The sequence below is a fragment of the Lycorma delicatula genome, chromosome 1 (genome assembly GCF_047948215.1).
Source record: "Lycorma delicatula isolate Av1 chromosome 1, ASM4794821v1, whole genome shotgun sequence".
In the NCBI taxonomy this organism is placed as follows: domain Eukaryota; kingdom Metazoa; phylum Arthropoda; class Insecta; order Hemiptera; family Fulgoridae; genus Lycorma; species Lycorma delicatula.
Window position 1 is genome coordinate 284846729 of NC_134455.1, and position 24835 is coordinate 284871563.

Here is a 24835-nt window from a genome sequence, read left to right on the forward strand (position 1 = left end):
GTGTAATGCAGCTAAAATTCATCGATGAATAAATAATGTGTACGGTGAAACTTCAATGAATGACAGCAAAGTGCAACAATGGTGCAGGACGTACAGATGTTCATGATGTAGGCAGTCAGGGAAGGAAGCGAGTGTCAACCGATGATCTCGTTGAGCGAGTGGATGAGGCAATTCGAGAAAATCATCGATTCAAAATTTCTATATCGAGTGATTCGTTTCCAGAAATTTCAAGGTCAGCTCCTACACCATTGCAAGTGAGAGACTTCAGTACCGCAAACTGTGTGTGCGATAAGTTCCCAAGATGCTGTCCGACCATCACAAAACAATGAGAATGGACGACTCCCTAATGTTTCTCCAGCGCTACCACAATGAAGGAGAAGACTTTTTGAACAAAATTGTCAAAGGGGACGAGATATGGGTCCATTTCAAAACTGAAGTAACAAAAGAACAATCCAAACAGCGGATGCATTTTCATTCTCCTAGTAAACTAAAGAAGTTCAAGCGAACCTTCAACAGAAAGTGTATGGCTACTGTGTTCTGGGACCGGAATGGAGTTCTCTTGGTGGAATTCATGGAATGTGGCACGACCATCACTGCAGCCTCATACTGTATGACTCTCTAATGTCTACCAAGAACAATTCAAAATAAACGAAGAGGAATGTTGTCATCAGGCATTGTCTTTCTCCATGAGAATGCTCAGCCGCACACTGCAGCTATAATAAAGAAGCTCCTGCAGCGTTTTCATTGGGAAGTGTTTGATCACCCACCATACAGCCCGGACTTGGCTCCATCCGATTTTCACCTCTTTGCTCACATGAAACACTGGCTAGGAGGACAACATTTTGGCACAGACATCGAGCTGCTGACCAGCGTAGAAACACTGCTGAAAACACAGGCGGCTCTGTTCTATGACGAGGGTATTGGAAAGTTGGTACCATGCTACGACAAATGCCTAAATCAGAGTGGCGACTATGTAGAGAATTAGCGTAACTTTTAAGTACTTGTTACAAATAAAAATTTTTTATTTTCACTGTGGTTTTAATTTTGTGACTGATCGGAACTTGAAAAAAAATAACCCTAGTATTACATACTTAATGGGTTTCCTAACATTTACAAATCAAACACCATTAAAACAGTGCAGAGATTCCACATTATAATAAAATTCTACCAGAAACGAGGAAGATCCTAGTAATCACTCGTATCTCCAAATATTATTTTATTGATGAATTTTTTATTATTACTAATTAATAAAATAAAAAACTCTACATTTACTGCATCACCTTTTAACATACTCATAAATATTTGGTTAAATAATCTTTCTTTATAAACACGTTTTAATAATGATTTTTTTTTTTTTTAATATTTTAGTAATGATTACAATAAAATACGAAAAATATTTTTTCCTACGTATCTATCGATTTTACTGTAAAATTAAATTACATGTTAACTAAAACACACATTCACCACCAATTACTATTATTATTATTTTTACCGGATTTGTTTGGTTGAACAAAAGAGGTTCAGCAAGAATATTAGCAGCAGAATATCCCAAACGATCGCTCTTTACTGTTCGAAAACTGTATGATCCATGAATGAAACGATTACTACCCCAAGTTGATCTATAATAAAAATAAATAACAAGAATATCTAATAGTTAAGATTTAAAATATTAACTTTATTTGTTGGAATTCATTAAATTCTACAGTGAATTATTCTCCATTAATAGAGAATTCATTAATAATTCTTCATGCTAAATGAAGTTAATATCAATAGATATTGTATATTATTGGTATTATTACGCAGCTGTAATATACATAGTTATAATTATGAAAAAGTAAACAATTATATGTAGAATTTCATATATTTTAAAAAGGACATATCATTTTTTATAAGTGAGAAAAATATTTATGTAAAAATAAAATACAGTTAAACATTGTCATAATCTTGTAAACATTTTTTATTTAGGTGAAGGAAGTCGAAACATGTTTAAAAGGTATTTCAGCTATACTACTTGCTGAGCTCTCCTAAAAAAAAACCTATTCTAATCGTACCAGCTCTGCATTTCAAATATTTGTCACAACTTTCCTAAATATGTTAGAAAATGCTCAAACTGCTTGAAAACTAACCTTCAAAAAATGTGAAGTGACCTTCAACTCAGGGACCTTACATTCAAGAATGATGAGCTCTATAGTCTGTATAGGCTGATCACAGACTCTGTATAAAATGCTAGCCCATTGTACACAAGTCCCTCTGGAATAGTCCATAACCAGAAATGATAACGGCTATCAGTGATTTTAATGGAATTTTCTGACATTTGCATTTAGCTTATACTGTAATCTTTTACCCTAATGTAAATTTAAAAATAAATTAACAGGTGGATCTTATTTATTTATGTTGTTATTTACTAACAAATAATAATAAAAGAAAATCATAGATAATTTGTTAAACAAATAAGTAATAGTCATGTCGTGTGTAATTTAAACTCATACAAAATTCAGATAGAAAAAAGGGGCTGAGCCACTCCGGCTCCTACCCTTCTTTTAGAGTATTTCTAATTTAAAATTTTGAACATATAAAATTCTGAAATTTTATTGTTTTTAATTTAAAATATGAGGTGAGGGTATGTATTATTTTGTGGAAAGAAGGGATGTGAGGAAAGTTTTAAATTTTTACACTACATCACTAACAGTTGTTAAAAGTGTTCCAGTAACTTGTAATTAAAATGTACCTGGGTTAACATAGTAAGTGTGGATCCTAAAGGAGTATCCCTATATTTTTCTGTGATACTTCAGATTATTTTGTGGAAGAAAATTGAAACACATTTTATTCGTTTGAAAATATTTTCATTAGTTCCATAAAAGTTCATTTAAGTCTTTACCAAAATGCACTTATCATAGAGATAGTCATCATGAGTTACAATCTACCAAATTTAAGTTTTTCATAAATGTTTATTGGGATAACTATTACCATAAACATTGGAACACACACACGCCTGTGTGTGCACACACATACACACATACACACATACACACACACACACACACACACACACACACACACACACACACACACACACACACACACACACACGTACGCAAAATTGTATGAAGAATTGAAACTAGTTTTTTTCTTTTTACATATTTGTAGTCATTAATCTCAAAACATTGAAGAATGAAAAACCAAAGATTAAAAATTTTCCTCAATTTTTTTATAACTGATTTATTTAATTTTAACAATGATATTTTTCTTCATTATACAGTTGTATGTTATAATAATATCCTGAAGTAGCATGTTGTTAAGCAATCCCTACTGTTTAGCTTCCGGAACCACCATAAGACATTTCTTCAGAGGAAGAATGAGGGTGATATGATTGAATGTAAATGAAGTGTAGTCTTGTACAGTCTCAGATTGACCATTCCTGAGATCCCAACCAAAAAAAAAAAAAAAGCAATCCCCATCTAGCCAGATTAAGTGCATTATAATGTCTTCGAGATGGCAGAGTAGGTATGATTAAGAATGGGTACTTCATAAATGATTGAAATAGAAAATTATATTAAACAGAAAATTCTGGAAAAATACTATATTATTAAGAATAAAATAAAATATAAATTATTAAATAGCAGACTGTAACATGTCCATTGCTCCTTAACCATTATTATAATAAATAGAATTAATGTTGACAAACCACAAATAATATTTTAACAATCCTTCGAGTTCTGTTGCCATTTAGCCACACTAGTAATAGGTATATGTTACAAAACTCAGACCAAACTGTTTAGCATAGGACCTTCAAAGCAGTATATTAAAATCATCATAGAAATTTATAAAATACTAAAATATTTTTATTTAAACCTCTATATGCTGTTCATAAAATATTGAAATTTACCTTACTTTGTATTTTATTTGATTTACGAAGACTGAGTATGCACTTCACCTTAAAAAGGTATTTGCGTAACTTCCCATTATTTTGATTCTTTTAGTCCAGTTCTATGTCCTTTGGACAGGTATGCTGAAATGTCGGCTGACTTGGTTTGGGATGTGATCTATAATGTCTGGCAAGATAGGTGGCTGGCTGGAGAGATGGTAGACTGGACAAGGATCCTGATATCAGACCTGCAACTGTGGGGTTTAAGAAAGTTTGCTGACCTCACCTACTATACTACACAAATGTTTACAGGCCATGGGAACTTTGGAAGCTATCTACGCTGCATTGGGAGGAGTGACACCCTCAACTGTGCCTCCACAGAGCACCACCCTGTCGACTACACCTTGTTTCAGTGCCCTGAATGGGAGGAACATAAGATTCGTACAGGGATTCCCAGCATGACACCTACATCCTTACTGACTCATAATTGCTTCTGCAGTTCGTTGGGATGCGTTCAGAATCTTTTCCCAGATGTGCTTTGAGCTAAAGATGATCAGTAGAAGAGAAGGGGCTTCTAGCAGGTGGCGTTGGATAGCTTCAGCTGTGAGGACTGGTACGCCTTGGTGTACCAGCCCCGATGATCAGTTGGGGACTCCGAACATGATATGTACTGCTATAACAGTTCCCTGTCGTAATGACAATTTTCAGAAGCCAACATCCACCAATAAGGGGAAGTTAAGACCAGAATCCTGGAGAGGGATCATCTTGCAAACTCCTCAATCCAATAAGGGGAAGTTAAGACCAGAGTCCCGGAGACGGATACTCTTGCAAACTCCTCATTTGAGACATATGGCCAATACCTGGCCTTCAGGGGGGGATAAAGGTTATAGCATTGCGGGATCCAGAGTCTCCTCGCTAAGGGTTAGAGGCTGGCACAATATAGAAGATCTAACCAGCAGGCTGACCTGCCTTGCCAGACATACTACTGGTGGGTGAGAAGGCCCATTAGAGTTGAAGGACATTCCCCTAGGCTGAATTATACTTAGCTGTGGGTCCGGCCCAGGGGAGGGGAATAATAATTAAAAAAGGTTCTATGTCCTTAACATGATGCATCTGCAAGTAAAACTGAATTTTTATCTTAAAAAAAAAAAAACTTAACCAAATTAAAAAATTCTCTGTTCCTTCAATGTGAAACATCTTAGATTCCAGGAATGTATACCTACTAAACACACTGAATAAAAATAATCTATCTATCTTTTTGATCTCTTGAAGTGCCAATGGTTTTAAATGATTTCTATTAATCTTAATATAAATTAAAATTTAATCTTCCAAACACAAATAATTTTTTTTTTTTAATTATTTAATTGTAAAGATAATACTTGCCTTGTAATATTTATTGGTTTTGATATAGAATACTCATTACTGACACACCAGTTAAACAGTTCTGTAACAGCACCAGTTAGTTCATCATTAGAGAGTGTTTCCATTAAACGAGCAGTGTCACCAATTACCCAGCCTTCTAGAACTCTTGGCTGATTTTCAACAAAATGAAAATCAACTACTTCAGTAGTCCATCCACCCTGTAATCATTTTGTTGATTCATACTTTTAATAAATAGATTCTAAAAAAAATAATTCTCTCTAGTGATTAATTATTATAACAAATTGTACTCTGTAATTTGTGGAATCTACATAGGTTTTGATCTTGATTTAAAATATGGTTTACTGTTAACATTTTTTATTAAAGATGTAAGAAAAAAATAAAATAGATTGATACTCTTACTAGCACCAACGAGAAAATGGTGTTATCCATTTACATCATGCCCAGAATTACTTCCTAATGGAAGATATATGATTGTTACCGTCAATAAAATTAAAAATATAATCCAGGAGGTTAGACCTTTGGGAAAATAAACATGAACAAAATAAATGATGATACTACCAATATTTGTTTAATTAATTTCTTTGTCTTCAGTCATTTAACTGGTTTGATGCAGCTCTCCAAGATTCCCTATCTAGTGCTAGTCGTTTCATTTCAGTATACCCTCTACATCCTACATCCCTAACAATTTGTTTTACATATTCCAAACGTGGCCTGCCTACACAATTTTTCCCTTCTACCTCTCCTTCCAATATTAAAGCGACTATTCCAGGATGCCTTAGTGTGTGGCCTATAAGTCTGTCTCTTCTTTTAACTATATTTTTTCAAATGTTTCTTTCTTAATCTATTTGCCGCAATACCTCTTCATTTGTCACTTTATCCACCCATCTGATTTTTAACATTCTCCTGTAGCACCGCATTTCAAAAGCTTCTAATCTTTTCTTCTCAGATACTCCGATCCCAAATAACTATATAATATATATATACTTCCCAAATAACAAAATTCTTCTACCTCCATAATATTTTCTCCTCCTATTTTCACATTCAAGATGGCAGTGGTCCATCTTTGTTATTTCTACTATATTTCATTACTTTTGTTTTGTTCTTGTTTATTTTCATGCGATAGTTCTTGCGTAGGACTTCATCTATGCCGTTCATTGTTTCTTCTAAATCCTTTTTACTCTCGGCTATAATTACTATATCATCAGCAAATCGTAGCATCTTTATCTTTTCACCTTGTACTGTTACTCCGAATCTAAATTGTTCTTTAACATCATTAACTGCTAGTTCCATGTAAAGATTAAAAAGTAACGTTGATAGGGAACATCCTTGTCGGACTCCCTTTCTTATTACAGCTTCTTTCTTATGTTCTTCAATTGTTACTGTTGCTGTTTGTTCCTGTACATGTTAGCAATTGTTCTTCTATCTCTGTATTTGAACCCTAATTTTTTTAAAATGCTGAACATTTTATTCCAGTCTACGTTATCGAATTCCTTTTCTAGGTCTATAAATGCCAAGTATGTTGGTTTGTTTTTCTTTAATCTTTCTTCTACTATTAATCTAAGGCCTAAAATTGCTTCCCTTGTCCTTATACTTTTCCTGAAACCAAATTGGTCTTCTCCTAACACTTCCTCCACTCTCCTCTCAATTCTTCTGTATAGAATTCTAGTTAAGATTTTTGATGCATGACTAGTTAAACTAATTGTTCTGTATTCTTCACATTTATCTGCCCCTGCTTTCTTTGGTATCATTGCTGTAATACTTTTTTTGAAGTCTGACGGAAATTCCCCTTTTTCATAAATATTACACACCAGTTTGTATAATCACCTGCACTGTTTTCCTCACCTGCACTGTGCAGTAATTCTACAGGTATTCCGACTATTCCAAGAGCCTTTCTGCCATTTAAATCTTTTAATGCTCTCTTAAATTCAGATCTCAGTATTGTTTCTCCCATTTCATCCTCCTCAACTTCCTCTATAACACCAATTTCTAATTCATTTCCTCCGTATAACTCTTCAATATATTCCACCCATCTATCGACTTTACCTTTCGTATTATATATTGGTGTACCAACTTTGTTTAACACATTATTAGATTTTAATTTATGTACCCCAAAATTTTCCTTAACTTTCCTGTATGCTCCGTCTATTTTACCAATGTTCATTTCTCTTTCCACTTCTGAACACTTTTCCTTAATCCACTCTTCTTTCACCAGTTTGCACTTCCTGTTTATAGCATTTCTTAATTGCCGATAGTTCCTTTTACTTTCTTCATCACTATCATTCTTATATTTTCTACGTTCATCCATCAGCTGCAATATATCGTCTGAAACCCAAGGTTTTCTACCAGTTCTCTTTATTAATAATGTTTAATTAATAATGCTTCATAATGTATATTTACACGAGAGAGTGCATCGGTTGTCAGAATCAATCATGTTTATGACCAATAGAGAACGAACCTCTTTTCCAAAATATTTAATTTTGACTTCATTATCACAGATCTGAATATGAGATGATGAGCTCTAAAATAGGTCTCTGTTAAAAATTTCATTACACAACCATGTTTTGGAAAAGCTATTATAATTTTTCATTACGTGCTGATACAATAAATTACTCCATTTTGCTCCTAAATTATGTGTATTTTAGTAGTAAGGTTTAATTATCTGACAATGTAGATTCATGAAGAAATAGACAGTTCAGTAATGGAAAATCTTTTTAAAATAAAACAAGTGAATTATATGTTTTTGGAAAATAAATGAACAAAATATTACATAATATACATTACACAACTATATTACATTACTAAACGCACATGGTTGATATTAGCCAGCATTTTCCGTAAGTACCCATACTTTAAGTGATGAAGCATTGTTAAGATTGGAAGCTATGGAATTGGTATGTCGCTTATTGTCCTTAAATAAAATGCATATTGATTTCTGGCTCCAGTTTTAATAAATACAGATTTTTGCATCGGATTGCTCTGTAGCAATCCAAAGATTACTGGCTAAAGAAATTGCAGACATGTAAGACACATTGAAATATGGGGTACCCTGATTAATCAAATTTGCTAGTTTCTGAAACTTTTCGTTTGATTTAAGATTTTGGGCGATAGGTGAGCTTGTTGTAGTCTTATACTGAAAAGAGACTAAGCAGTATGGGCTTAACAAAAGAAATAAAATTACCTGCATCATTCTGATCATTATCTAAGATTATATTTATAAAAAAAAGTTACATATTTTGATTCATTTTTGAATCGTTGTTTATCTTCATCGGACCACAGGAAATTTAACCTGTACTCAAAATCCAATGGCCACCAACGTGTTTCAAACTGAATATAGATTTTATCCACAACATCAAATCCAAGAGACTTGAAAAAGAAAATAATCAAAAATAGTTACATATGTACCTCAATAACAAAGATTATAGATAATTACAGAATAATCCCTCTCCCCGGATGTGTTTTTAAAAGACATAAATAAAACAAACACATCAACTCCTAACTGAGATAATAAATAGAATTCTTTATAAATTGATGATTACACAACCTGAAATTTCTTAAGCTACAACTATTTAATAGATTAGTTAAACATTTAGACTGTAAATAAACTACATCACAGTTGCATACTCTTAAGAGTCACAAACATCAGTTAAATATTATATCTTACCTCAATGGCAGCTAATTTATTGTCAGGTAATGAAGGATTAAACATTGTTTTAGCTAAAACCTTTAGCACACCTAAAGAAACTGTAACGATAACATGATCAGCAAAATAATGTGAACCATCTTCACAACTAATTTTGACTTCATTTCCTGTCCAGCTAATTGTTTGAACGACTTTATTGAATTTTGTTTTTTGTTCGACTGGTAGCTCTTTACCTTTGTACTTTTCCTGTAAATCACATAATATTATTCATTAAAACTGATTCTTAGATGTGAAAAACCAACCAACAGCAATATAAAATAAAGTTACCTGGAGAAAAGCAAGGCATTTTCATAAAATGAAAATTTAACTCAATTTTTTTTAAACCAACTATGACTTAGTAGTATTATACGAATACATAATTCATAAAAAACAAAATTAAGTGTATAACTATTTTACTATATATTAATTCTAAGAGATTTTTATAATAATTTGATATTTATTTAATTTATTTATTATAAAATTAATTATTTTTGAAATCGATGTTTATAGATAACTTTTATATATATATTCCTACCCTGTCTTAGTATTTGAAAAAAAAAATGCATTTGTACCCATATTTTTTTGTAATGTCTCTGTTAGCTAATTTTCTTCTCGTCTCATAACAACAGCAAAAAAGACTCGACCTGAAGCACAACACAGCCTCCGGTGGAAATCGCAGGATCATCTGTCAGAAAGGGGAAGACAAGGAACACGGGTACTGCTGGAACACTTATATCCATGACCAGGTTTTTTTTTAACCTCCAGGACCACCATTGGGTATTACTTCATAGGATAAGATAAATGACAAATTTTATAACATGTGAAAATCCCATACCTAACCGGGATTCAAACAGGGATCTCCGGATAAAAGGCCGATACGCTACGACTCGCGCCAAAGAAACCAGCTGGTCTAACCTAACCTAAACTGGTCTAATCTACTCTAACTGACGCAGATGGGCACCCGAATCATTGCAGGTTGCCTCCATTCTATTCTCCAGCCTCTTCCCCACAGAGATGCTCCTCACCATCTCGGAAACCGCATTCTACTTTTCAACACTAGTGAGCATGACATCGATTATGCTGTTCATGTATAGTGGGCCCATTACAGCCGCACTCTAGACCATAGGATTCATCCACTTATCGCACACTAAGATCACATGCTCGACATCATCAAGGGCCCAAGAATATGGGCACAAGTTTTCCTCGCTGCATTCCCTGGTGTACAGATATGAACTGCAACAGCCTCGATCCAACAGGAACTGAATAAGGAAATAGTCACTTCCCCAAAATCCCTACCAACAACACCTTTAATTAGCCTAAATATCCATCTTCCGTTGTTGGATTCATTCCTTTTGAACTGCCACCTGTCTAGGAGAACACCGTAAGAAGTCTCTATCCTTCTCTCCATGGCAAAGTCATTTCTGTCCCGTTCCAGCAAGTCTATAGGAGGTATACAGATGATAATGAGTATTTGCCACAAAAGAGACTGTTCTGTAGCTCAAGCAGACTCGCAGAAACATCCTTCTCTGGACCTGTTCAAGTGTCTCTCAAGTCTGTTATGCTGCTGTGTGTTCATGGCTCTTTACCAGGCAGGTGTCCCATATACGAAGATCGAGTTCACAACACTGGAGTACAAGAGCACCGTTTTGAGGATCTTGGCTCGTTCACGTTGCTGAGAAGCCTGCTCAGTGCGCGGTCACCATCCTCTCTTTTTTAAGAGGAACACCTCTCGTCCTAAGGTGTTGGTCATGGCCTTGAAACTAAGGTGTGGCTAACGTCCGTATTGACCGTAAGGTGGCAAACATCCATAGACATGGCCCTGCCATTAACACTAGATTCGATGGTAGTCCTATGGCAGAAATAGGACTGAAACATCCTCCTCCTTCTATGTCTTGATCCAGCAATCATACTGCCGAACGTATTCGTTACCTTGTTGACGGTGTCAATCGTTGAGATTTCTGTTCAAAAACCATACTGGTGCAGACTTAGACCACTGTTTCTAGCGATGTTGTCAGTGAGCCACACTATCAGTATCTTCTTAAACAGCTTCGTTAAGTTACTGATCAAACAAAGTGGTCAATATACAGAAGGGAAATCGGTAGAGCTTCCTTACTTCCTGATCAGTATCAGTCGTAACATCTTCTAATCCATTTGCATGTGCTCGTTTACCAGGGTGTAGTTGAACACATCTAAGACCTTGAATGGTGACGAAGTGGACACGATCGAGCACACCTGGTTCGACTGTGTCCGGTGGGACGCCGCAAGGAGAAGGGTGGCGGCGTTCTCACCCGACGATGCGGTCAGGCGGATGATTAGAAGCCGGCAGGAGTGGCAAGAGATGGCGGACCTGGCTCACGCCATAATAGATACAAAGGCCAAGGAGGAGCCCCCTCGGCTGCGTGCACGTCTCTGAGGAGAAATGGTCGGCGCCACAAGAGTAATAGTTTTAAGTTTTTGATTTATTTTGTCTGCGTGAATGTTATGTATGGTATGAATGATTGAGGATAGCAGTGCCACATGGACAGTAGAACGGCGTCAAGTTAGTGGTATGGAGTCGTCCGGATACGGGGCTAAGCCCCGTAACATTAGTGTGAACGCTATAGTGAATCGTCTGTAATGTATGTGTTTATTAATTATTATTGTGAATATTGAATTATATTGTGTTTTTATGTATTTATGCTACTGATTCTACCGGAAGGGACGGGGTTCCGCTTTGGGAACTCAGATTTAATATTGTGTTTTTTGCATATCGTGTCATATTGTTATAGTGTATTTATAAATTGTATATTTTTGTGTATTCAAATATATCTTTGTGTTCTGGTCCGGGCACGATCGAAGAGTGGTCGGACCAGCCAATTAAAATTGGATGATGGTTGTGGTTAACACACTATGTGGTGTTACGTAAAGTGTACATATGTTGTATTGTGTTTAAGGCGCAAAAAAAGCCTCAAAAAATTCTGGAGGCTGGGGTTGAATCGTGGCGACGATTAGGGCCCAGGGAGGTAGCCTTATTGCCTAGGGTGTTCTGGCCCCATATTATGAAGTCGGGGCTCCCCGATGATGGCATTAAGGACCCTCAGGTGTGAGAGGAACGCGAGGGGGCAGCGGTGCGCGGAAGGCATGCCGGCTGCAAGTAGGATAGGGACGGGGAGGGTAGCCCCATAGTGGAGGAGTGGGTTGGCCGTCCAGAAGAGGTGGTTGGCCCGCTCTGATGAGGCTCTGGGGACCCCGGCAGGAGATCCTCCGGTAGGAGGCAGATAGGGTGGGCAGAGACTGCTGCCATGACACTGCAAGGTGACTATGCTATGTCCTAACGGGCGGAGGCTGGTTGCCTTGGGGTGTTTAATAAGAAAGGAAAAAAGAAAAAAAAAAGGACCTTGAATGGGACTCAGATGTTCAAGATCTTTTTTCATACCCTTGAGGCTATGAAAAATTGACTTATTCTAATTTACTGAGAATGGGTACTTAAACAATGGGATTCAGTTCCCTGATGTTAGGGAGAATCTTATCACCCCCCGCACATTAGCCTTGGCACATCTTGGATTTCCAAAAATTGAGTTAAGAAGTTGTACTTCTCTTCAAATGTCTATATTAAAGGAACTGAACCTCCAGCCTTCCCATTACCTTTAGAGAACTCCTCAATCATTAATTGATCTTTATTTTTTTCAGCCCTTTAAGAACCAGAAGCACTTACTTGCGCCTCTTCATTCCCAGAAGAAGATGAAGTCATCGAGCCTAACCTCAATCGTTTCCTTAATCTCCTCGCAAAGTTTATCCCGTTGGACTTACCCTTTTTCCTTCAGTTTCAGATAATTCTGAAGTAACTCAACAAAATTATCCTAAACACAAAACTCACAGTAATTTAAATAACAGCCAACGGCGAAACACCTAACAAAATAATTACCAATAGAAACAGTAAACAAAGGCAACAACCAATAAGAAACAACATAAATAAAATTGTTCCTAATGAGCAATAACAACTTTTATTAAATACCAAATAAATAATAATTGAATTATTTAAATTGAACCAAATAAAATTTAAATATAGATTAATATTGAACTGTCCAAGTCAGTACCAGTCACAAAAAGGCAAACAAAGTAACTAACTACTACTTTTACAAGTAGCCTTGATAACCGTAAAGCCTACCTGCACAACACAGTCCCTTACTATCTCCTGTAAAGATACTTTTTTAAAAACAAACAAAGAAAACCGAATTATAAATAGATTTTTCAGCACCTACACAAACTCAACCGCCCTAATTCGCGTTGGGAATTTAACCTCAAAGAGGGACTGTTGGAGGCAGCTGTGCAGGGAGATCGAAAGTGACACCCGAGGTCATGGATACCTGATCAACGCAAAGAAATTCGGGCGGAACATGCCAATTCTTACTGATGGTCAGCTATTAAGTTGTGTAACTGCAATTTAAGAAGTATCTTTAATAGTTGCGGTGAAGGCCTGTAGTGTCTTCTTAGGTATTCGACATGTGGTCAATCCTGGTTTGGGGGTCTTAATTTTAAGATAATAAGCATCCTATATAAAAGCATGTGCGAGGCTATTAATCTATATGCAGCCTAATATTATTAACATTAACAGGTGGTTACCGTACTATTTCACAGGAGGCAATCTTGGGGATTGCAGGTGTGAAACTGATTGCGTCTGAGAAACAGTAGCGGTATGTTGCTAAGAAGTCCGGTGAGTTGACTTCAGATGAAGTTCGAGAAATTGAACAACATGGCAATGCCTTGTGGCAGGCCAGAGGAGATGAGACAGATGGTGGTCGTTATATGCATGATCTCTTTCCATATGTTGGTTTGCGAAACGCCTCTTGGGTACACCCTAATAAATATGTGATGCAATTTCTTTTCAGCCATGTTGCTTTTAGGGACAGACTCCAGAAATTCAGCCTGGTAGATTCTGGGATGTGTCCTCAGTGTGGACAATTGGATGTGACACCTACCATGTTCTCTATGAATGGTTGAAGTACGAGTTAATGTGCACAGAGACCATCTGTCGGCTTAATTTTATCAGGTAGTCATTGGCTCCTCCATATAAACTGGAGGAGCCAGACCAAATGGCCAATAGTGGAGAGTTTTATAGTGTATTTAGCAAAAGAAAAGATTGCTAACAGGATCTTCAGCCCTGCTTGGATATCTCTTGTATTATGTTTTTGTTTTATAAATTATGTTTTTGTTCTTTGTTTTGTTTTAATGGTACTGTGTTATTGTTCCATGTAATATTTTTATGTTCCGTGTTGTGTGTTGAACTCACTTTTACCTTCTATGGGTAGGTATTCCAATCCCTTTGATTAGTTAAGACCTTTCAGTCTTACTTAAGACCCTGTTAAGACTGTGTTGGTTGAGTTTATTAAGTAGTAGTACACTGATGGGAATGTCACTTGTGCTTTTGCATTGGTGGCATCTGGCCGAAGCAGACTGAAATATGTCAAAAGCCGAGGTTTTAAAGATAAAGATGACCTCTGGTAAAGCCCATAAGGACTAGAAACGAAGGGAATGGTGGGAGGATGTCTTTCCCTATGGGGGTCAGAAGTCCCTCTTTAACTTCATAATGGCCAACCTATACCTCCTCCTGGATTTGACGAAACAAACTTTCTCGGTAGTTCTCTCTAATCCAGGTTCATCCCACGGTTTAGTCTCTGGAACTGCCGTCATGCTGACCAGCAAGCACTGCTCAGTTCTCAGCAAGTTCAACCAATCACCAGTAAACCTGCCTGGCTCAGGTTGTTCTCCTGATGAAAACTCTTGCGTTTTTACACACTTCTGTAACAGCCTCTAAAAGGACATCTTGTCCTCATCTAACCTAACCTCAATTAATAACTCTTACGATCATGTAGATACCTGATAGTAAGAAAACTATATATTCCCTAGGTAAAGTTAGGTACCTTAATTTTCCTTCGTCTATCCAAAAAAAAATCATAAACAAATAATAATTCTCCCTTATTCAATTTAAAAAAAAAAATTAATTAGTATACAATTGTTTAAAATACATGATCCATCTAATATATTCAAAATCCTACAAAATTTATTTGCCTCTCAGGCTTTCTCCAATGAAAAAAAATAAAAAACTGAACTTTTTGTTCTTCTCCCAGGTCTCTTCCAAAAAAAAATAAAACTGATGTAAAAAGCCTATTTGATTACCAGTTTGTATCAATTCTATCAGTTAATAATTTCCCCTACCAAATAACAACAGAATACTAATTTTATTGAATGTATCGCTGAATGGTGATGAGATAAAATAGTATCGATAAGTGATATAAAAAACGTAATTTTAAAGTTAAAAGTTTTAAATATCTAGGATTATTTTCAGCGACAAAAAAAAATCCGGGAAGAAATAACCCACTAATAGGGAGAACAAACAAGGAACAGTATGGCATTATAAATCTGATTAAATCAAATCTCATTTCACATAAAACCAAAATTTAAATTTGTTTAATAATAATTAAACTATTGAAAAAATATGAAACAGGCATATGAAGAATGAGACTGTAGTAAGAAATTTTAAAATTTGAGTGAAGAAGATTCTAAGACCGATCAGAGTAGAATTCAATGAAATTAAGACACTAATAGATTATATTTTCGGTATATCGTATATTATGTACACCTGGGATAGTAACAGTTAATAATTCATTTTCATGAATTTATGTGAGAAATTGTTTGGCATTATCAGAATGACATTAGATATCGTATTCTACAAAATCCAATAATAAGCAGTGATAATAACTAAAATTTAAAAGATATTTTCAAAATATGCTTAAAATAGATCACGTGATTTTCAATAAAAATATATTCCACTTGTGATAAGGGAAAAATCTGAGACCACCAAAGGAACTTATTCACCAAAAGAAGAAAAAAATGAATACAGATTAAGCAAGAACTTCCATAGTTTTTTAAATTATTTTCTCAGAACGAAATCTTCGCTTAATAGCTTGAATTTACCTAAAATGAGTAGTAAAATCATATATATAAGTATTGAAAAAAATCTAACACAACTTAAATTCTTGTTAGTATATTTTGTAAGTTAACAGTACCTCTAGAGCCTTAAATAATTGTCAAAAAATTTCTTTCAGCAAGCTGGAAGGCAAAGGTAGATTTCACTGGTGCTAAGTAGGGGATAATAAAGATTTCCACCTTAAAGTTAAGAAAAACATCAAATTTACTCAATACGACAATGGTTGCATATGAAACAAATGGCAAGTGTCATCCCTTACCTTGGTCAAATCAAAAATTGTTCCAGACAAAAGTTTTAGGTAATGTTTAGAGGACTAACGACCACTGATTTGATACTGTGCCTATTAAGGGAGGTATGATTTTTTTGTCTTCGAATCCCCATTTTTCCACCCACTGAGTCAATGCGTGGTAGTATTAAAAATGTTATTTACTTAAGTTTTAGCCCCTTATCCAAAGAATAGTAGGAACTTTAAACAAATTCAATATTTTACTTAAGAAAGTTATAGCGATATTTTGTTTTTTTAAAAAAAAACATTTCCATTCCCGTGGTTCAATTTTGCCCATTAACGAACTCAACCAAGATGTTGAGTCGTTTTATTTTATGTATAAATTTGAAAGTGATTGGCACAAAATTACAACAGTTATTGTGTTCACAAGAAAGTGAAATATATATATATATATATATATATATAGATATAGATTTTTTTTGTCTTCAGTCATTTGACTGGTTTTATAGCAGCTCTCCAAAATAGATATACATGTACAGGTGATTCAAAGAAACGGGAAATTTAAAAAATTAAATAACGTTAATGAAAAATTTTTTTTTAGAAAATGAATTTTATTTCATGTAATTGTACAAATGTTGTTGCCATTTTAGGATACATACATTTTAGTTTATTTTTTAACATCTTGAAGGTGACCTCCTCTTCTACATAAACACTCACGAAATCTCTTCGTTAAATTGTTCATGGTTTGATGTAACATCTCAACTGGAATTTCCGCAATTGCTTCTCGGATCTTTGCCTTCAGTTCCTTCCGTTGTAGCAGGTCTACTCTGGAACACTTTGCTTTTAAGGTGACCCCACAAAAAGTAATCACAAGCTGAGAGATCAGGCGATCTGGGAGGCCATCTAATGTCACAGTTTCGTGCAATGACACGTTGTCCAAACAATCGGCGTACAGTTGCCATCGATATTCGTGCAGTATGTGACGTTGCTTCGTTTTGTTGAAACCAGGCTGTGTTAAGAATCGGTGGAAATCTCTTTTGTTATTCCACAACAAAGGTTTCAAGCACGGCTACGTAACGAGCCGACGTCACTGTAATCGCAAGACCGTTGTCATCCTCAAAAAAATAAGGGCCTATAACACCGTAAGATGACATAGCACACAACGGACGCTGGTGTAGCTGCGTAGGATTTTCTTGTGCACAGTATCTGAAATTTTGCTTGTTAACAGATCCACTGAGGTGGAAATGCGCTTCGTCTGACATCCACAGTTCGTGAACAAACTCTTCGTTATCATTTATCTTCTGAAGCATTACATTACAGAATTGTGCTCGCACAACTGCATCGTTCGGTTTCAGTTCCTGGACGATCCGCAACTTGTATGGATAGTATTGCAAGTCCTTCACTAACATTCTTCGAACACTTGAACTATGCAATCATAAAGATGCTGAGAGACGACGGATTGACTGATGTGAACTTCGTGTGACAGCATCTTGTAAAGCTTGAACATTCTGTGGTGTACGGACGGTTTGCTCACGACCTGGAGGTTTCTTTTTCATTGCTGAACCGGTTTCTTCAAAATTAGATATCCATGTTTTAATTGCATGTGCTGATGGAACACGGTCGTGCCGTCCCAGATTAAAATGATGGCAAAATTCTGTACGAGCTCCCTCCACACTGTCATTGTTTTTATACAATGCTTTGATAGCAAATGCACGTTGGACACCACTCCAAGGATCCATGACAACTAAATGGCAGGTTAGATTAGAGAGGCTGGTGCCACTTATCAAGTGGTACCAATCGCCCACGGCTACCAACACAACTTTCAAAATTTCCCGTTTCATTGAATCATCCTGTATATAAATGTATGTGTAAACTTTTGAACTGAATGTGTTAACTGGTTTGGGGTCTGGAGGATGTGAAACATGAAGATATGTCAAAATTTTCATTAGTCAAATTATGGTACCCAGTACAATAGGTAGCTTTCTTATGAGATCTACCTAATATGTAAATATATAGCATTCAAGTTTGTTGCAGTCATGACTAACCATTAACATATTTATAAAAGAATGATAACCAGTTTTCCATGCCACAGACAAACTTCCATTGTACAGAAAATGTTGCACACTTCCCGACGATCCTTCTTCATCCAAATTACTAACTCCATCTTGAATTCTCTGATACTTTGTAGCATAATCTGCTACTGCTTGTGCTGTGTATTGATCGATATTATTATTTTTTATTAACTCGTTAAACCTGCAGTCATAAATTATTTATAAAATTGCAGTATGAATTAACACAATTTTAATAATTTATTATTTTTATAAATTTCCAAGTTTTAAAAGTTAATTTTTATTTTTTACTCAACTCTGCCAGAAAAAAAAGGGTGATGTTTAGGAGGTATGTTTATTTGTTTTTGCTTCTTTATCTTTATTGCTCTACCAATTTTGGTGACATAGGTTTAAAAAAATTTCTTGTTTGAATTAACACTATATGCTGATTTTAAAAAGAGAATGGTGAATAATTAAATATCTTTTTCCAAAAGTGAAGAACAAAAATTATTTGAAAGGATGATGAAATAGAAATTGCTTTAAAAGTGGATTAAAAATATATATAATTGACTCACTCATTACTAATCTACAATATAATTAGAAAGTAGTCATCCAACATACATACTCTCAAGCAGGTCTGAAAAAAGTACAATAAAAACATTTTGATAAAAGTTACATTAAATTTATTTAAGGATGGTGAACCCGAAAGAATTTAAAACGTAAAAATTGGCTTGTGTTTTCCTCTTAGACAAGAAGCTACTGTTACAAAAGGATATTTTATTCTAAGGAAAGGAAAAGAGGTATCTCGGGGAAAGCCCTAACAGAATTACTCATCATTCATCCATTCTGAACAGCTAAAAATCTCTGATGTCAAGTCCAGAAGAGTTGGAACCTTTAACACTAACACTTAAGTTTAGAAATTAAAATGCTTATGAGACAGTTAAAAAGATTGAAGTCGTAGTTTACTACCTCAATATACTTTATGTTCCTTTACAAAAGATTATACACTAAACATATGTATAAATACACGGTAGCATTTTCCACCTCTAATCTTCAACCTTTGGAAGTTTAACTTAGTTCCAATGTAACTTGCATTTATGCTAACAAACACGGGATAGTTTTTTATAAAGTGTTGTGTAAAATTGTATAATCTTGCTGGTAGAATTTACAGCTAGTGTGAACTATTTTTTTGATAAGATTGTAGATGATGAAATGAAGCAATGCTATGTTCTTCTTGAATCATTATATTTAATTTGTTGTCAACCTTGACATTTTAATTGAATTACAATAGTTATATTAACTTAAGAATATATGTATGACACTTTAGTCATAACTGAACTTTAACATTATCAAGAAACTATGAGTCCCCTTGGACTGGAATGAAAACATGACCGCACTGTGTGTAATCCAGATATACAATATAACTAACACTAATTGTCCATCCAGACAAAATGAAAAATGCAACCGTCCTGGGCGGGACTTTAACATAGAACATAACTAACACTAATTGTCCATCCGGGTGAAATGAAATATGCGACCGTACTGGGCGGGATTCTAACGTAGAATACTAGTACGGCTTCACTTTCCGGTTAACGCAAGCACCCACTAGATTGCAGCACTGGATGGCTTGATGTGGAACGGAACACTTGCTTTTAAAATTTACTTTGATTTTCAGTTCTACCAGATGGTTGGAATAACACTGATGGAGGAATAACAAAGTGGATCTCTGAAGATCTTTTTTCTTACTGAATACAGTAGACTGAATTAATAGTGTATGAGTAAAATATTTCTAAAAACAACAAATTATTGCATCACAAAATTTTTTTTATTTTAAAATTGTTTTAATACGAGGGCTATTCAGAAAGTAAGGAACGTTTTGGAATTTTAAAAAACCAAGTAGAAGAAAAACTTTTTATTATGTACATGTGAAAGAGGGACTAAAACACTACTTTTCAACATAATCACCATACAAATTCAGGCACTTATCATAGCGGTGGACAAGCTTTGAAGTTCCTGTGTCATAGAATTCTGCCGCCTCTGATCTCAACCACTCGGTGAAGCGTACTTGGAGCTCTGTGACGGTAGCCTAGCTTCTGTGAAACAATTTCAAAGTAAAGTCCGTGAAACTTGTGGGAAACATATAGAAAGCTCAGTTATTGTGAAACGGCGGTTTTCACGAATCTTTTCGTTAACTTTGGAGACCAGATCGTCAGTCACAATGCTCGAACGTCCACTCTTCTCTTTATCGTGAACGTTTGTTCGGCCATTTTTAAACTGAATGCACCACTTCCTGACAGAACTTTCACTCATTACGTTGTTCCCGTACACTTTACACAGTTCCTGATAAATTTCTATTGGTTTCAAGTTTTTTGCCGACAAAAAACAAATCGCAGACCGCACCTCACAACTGGCGGGATTTTCGATTGCAGCACACATTTTTAATTTGTATATAAAAAAACAGGCAGTGCGGAGATGTTCCCGTTGTCACGGCTGGACGCTGACTGAGGTGCCGAGCACGAGCACACCAATATATACGCAATTGGCGTGCCTTACTTTCTGAATAGCCCTCGTATTATCAAAATAAACTCTGAAGTCTGCTTTACCATTTAGACGAATTTGATATGTTTACTTACCATCCTATAATTTTGGAAACGCTGGATAACCTTATATTAAAATATAATAAAAAGAAAATTTCATATTGCTCAAATTTGGAAGTATAAAGTAAAAAAGCTCTTGCTACTTTTGAATGCAGTAAAATAGGGGCCTTATTAAAAATATTGGGTAAAAATGAAATATTGGTTTTATTAATATTCTAATTTCTATAAATATATATCTGTGGTCCAGAGTTGGAGGACACCATGCCACATTTTTTCTTTTTTATAGTAGAGAGCAGATTAAAGTTTTAAACTACAACATTTCTTAATTTTTGAATAAATGTTTTCTTCTGCTACACTTTTTTAATCTACATTAAAAAGCTTTTTTATCTACATTAACATGCACTAATAAAATTTAATGTATTTTCCAATTGTTTCATTAAAAAATGGACCTTCAAATGAGTTTTAAGATTTTTCCAACGTCATTTGCAATCATACAACTTTTAATTTTAATTTAAAAAAAAAAGTTATGTTTGATACGTAATTTTTCATAATTTATATTTTTTATATACAACTGATGATGCGGGATCCTGCAAAGGTGCTTTTGGAATAAAAATTAGGTAAGTGTCATTTCATTTACTTTGTAATTCTGTACTTGGGTTGTTCAAGTTGGTTTTTGATTATAAAAAATATATATAATATATTGGCACAGAGGAATAAGGGTCTTATAAATATTGACTTTAGAAAAATATTTCTAAATATATATATATTACAACGAAGGATTGTTTCATTCATACAAACTCTTGACATAATATTTCAACATGACTTGACCCCTTGTCGTAATTCAAAATCAGTCACGACTTTCTTGCTAGAAAAAAAAAATTAATGTGCTCGATCGGTCTGGTAATTCACCAGACTTAAATCCCATTCAGAACTTATGGAATATTTTGAAGGGAGATTTAGGTAAGATGGGCTGAATGACAAAAGGACGCATAGTAACTAACTATAAAAGTGTGGTAAAATCAAGTATATGTATACTAATCTATTGGAATCAATGCCAAAATGTTTTCATGAGATCATTTCTGCTTATGTAGTACATACCTCAAAGTAATACATCTATTTATCAGTGTACATAAAGGCATAGAATGAATAAAAGCATAACTTTTTGAAAGTTTTTTTTTTTACTTTGTCCCAGTTAATTTGCTCAATATAGTATATTATTGTAAAAAGCAGGAAAATTACCATAAATTGCACTCATAAGCTCATTTTTTATAACACTGGACATGGTGTCCTTTACCTCCGGACCACAGATAAATATACATATATATAATATTTAAATTCTACAATTATGAAATTCTGCAATCTAAACACACACATATCTTGTATTCAGTAAATACATCATATTTTTGTTATTAATGCAGGTATACACAATTATTGTTTTATTTTATTGATATTAGCGTGTGAAAAGTTTTAACTACATAGTTCTTTTTTTAACTGATTTCACTCTTGAAGTCAGGAAAATGGCTTCAAAAGTCGTATTTCTTTTTAGTAAAATTTCTTATACCTTTTTTTATTAAAATAATTATTTACTTACTTTTCAAAAAAAATATTTTTTTGTAAAAAATATTTCTCGTATTACTTACTTATTTGTAAAATAATGTTCCACTGAACAATTACACAACATGCCATTTTTATTATAAAAAATATCACCGACTTCATCAAATAGCCAGCTAGATACAACTGAAATGTTTATTTTTGAATCTGAATGTTTAACAAAGCCTTTTATTATTTCCCAGTTCTGAATATATAAAAAGTTATATGGTTCAGCAATCTCATACACAGGATTACCACCTTGTCCGTGAACCCACTGAGTTCCATATTCTATTAGATAATCACCTGAAATCAAGACAATTATTTATTTTTTAAAACAGACTTATATTTTACCAAATATTGGTAATAAAATGAAATATCCTTAGAAAGAAAAACATTTAGTATTTTAGAAATTAATTGTTTAGTATTTAATGATCTTAATGACTTAATAAAATGAAATAATTATGCTATCAGTTAAAAAATCAGATACTTATGATAAAAATACTCAGTTATTATAGAATTACTTAAGAGTTATAGAATGAATTGGAATTTCTGTTGCTGCTGTCACACTCCTAAGTAGATATTACCATTTACAAAGTGGTGTTTATATAATTATTATAATTATCCTCCATTTTATATGACAGATCTTTTTTTAGTTCTCCAGAATGTCCTTCACAGTGGTTTGACATATAAAAAAACAATTCACGATAATTACATTTTACAACTTTATTACAAAAGCCATGATTTTTAAAAATCCTGTTTTTAGTTTCTAATAAACTCTCTCTGGTAGTTGATCTATTAAAATTATTAAAACTAATCCAACATAACATAATCTTATACAAAATGGAAATTTCCTCTGTACAATAGTGTACAAAACTGGTAGATCATAAGAACATATGAAGTAACACTAAAGCTATTTTCCAGCTAAGAGTTTAGTGGAGTCTTAACTAAAACACAGGGCGTTTCATAATGTTCTTCGGAGTTTCGAAAATTCATTAACAAAAAACTATTTCACTAATAAGAATAAAAGAAGTACTGTAAGAAAGAGTAGTTCAAATAGTTTTTTCCACATATACTACGCAGTTAGTAAACCATTTGCTCGCAATGTGTGCATGGAAGTTTCATTCACAGCCCGTCAAAATCAACTGCAGCTGCAGGCAGAGAATTAGGAATTCCGAAAACAACAGTGTGGAGAGTTCTCCGTAAACGTTTATTAAGCAAACCGTACTGTCTTCAATTAATCCAGAGTCTTTCTGATGGAGATAAAACACGTAAGCTCGATTTTTGTTTACAGTTACAGGAAAGGATGTTGTTAGATGAAGGTTTTCTAAACAAGATAATTTTCAGTGATGAAGCTACTTTCCATATTAGCGACAAAGTAAACCGTTATAACATGCGAGTTTGGAGAATTGAAAACCAACACGCTTATGTGGAACACATTCAGGATTCTCCGAAAGTAAACTTTTTTGTGCGATATCTCGTGAGGCAGTGTATGGGCCGTTCTTTTTTATAGAAACAAAAGTAACCGGCATGATATACCTGGATATGTTACAATTATGGCTTATGCCTCAGCTATTCAACGACTTCATTTTCCAGCTAGATGATTGTCCTGCCAGTTTTCATAGCGAGGTTCAACAGTACCTTAACACAACATTACCTTGGCGCTGGATACGACGTGCGTCCGAAGAAGACCAACACATTATACTGTGGCCACCAAGATCACCAGGCCACGTGATTTCTTTCTTGGGGTTACGTGAAAGATAAGGCGTTTATCCCACCGATGCCGCACGACATCGCATAATCAATGCAATCATCTCTATCGAAAATGATAAAATGAGTGTTTATAGAACATATTGATAGTGAGCATATTGAACATTTATAGATTTTAATAAAAACTGTTTGAGTCCCTGCATCACCTCGTACAACTTTCATTTAGGTTAATGAAATACTTTTTTTGTACTGAATTTTTGTAACTCCTAAGAACATTATGAAATTACCTGTATAATAGTTTTACATCTTTATAATTTGTGATGATGAGAATACTATATTATATAAAAATTACCAAACGGTGCCGTGTACACTCTACCGCCTAGACGATTTGATGCTTCCAAAATTGTTATATCAGAAAAATTGTTACTTAATAAGCGAGTTGCTGCACCTATGCCTGATATCCCAGCACCAACAATCATCTAGCTGGAAAATGAAGTCGTTGAATAGCTGAGGCATAAGCCATAATTGTAACATATCCAGGTATATCATGCCGGTTACTTTTGTTTCTATAAAAAAGAACGGCCCATACACTGCCTCACGAGATATCGCACAAAAAAGTTTACTTTCGGAGAATCCTGAATGTGTTCCACAAAAGCGTGTGGGTTTTCAATTCTCCAAACTCGCACGTTATAACGGTTTACTTTGTCGCTAATATGGAAAGTAGCTTCATCACTGAAAATTATCTTGTTTAGAAAACCTTCATCTAACAACAT

At 34.6% G+C, this 24835-nt stretch overlaps 1 protein-coding gene across 1 annotated transcript; it reads right to left on the bottom strand.

Annotated features, from left to right (window-relative positions):
- Window positions 1-1243: 1243 nt before the first annotated feature.
- LOC142317840 (spermine oxidase-like) lies at window positions 1244-24541 on the bottom strand. The gene is made up of 7 exons (XM_075354390.1): window positions 24415-24541; window positions 22406-22658; window positions 18166-18373; window positions 8910-9134; window positions 8477-8611; window positions 5249-5445; window positions 1244-1619 (listed from the first exon to the last, which is right to left on the bottom strand). The coding sequence occupies exons 1-7, from the start codon at window positions 24539-24541 to the stop codon at window positions 1448-1450; spliced, it is 1317 nt and encodes a 438-aa protein (XP_075210505.1). The 3' UTR covers window positions 1244-1447.
- Window positions 24542-24835: the final 294 nt, after the last annotated feature.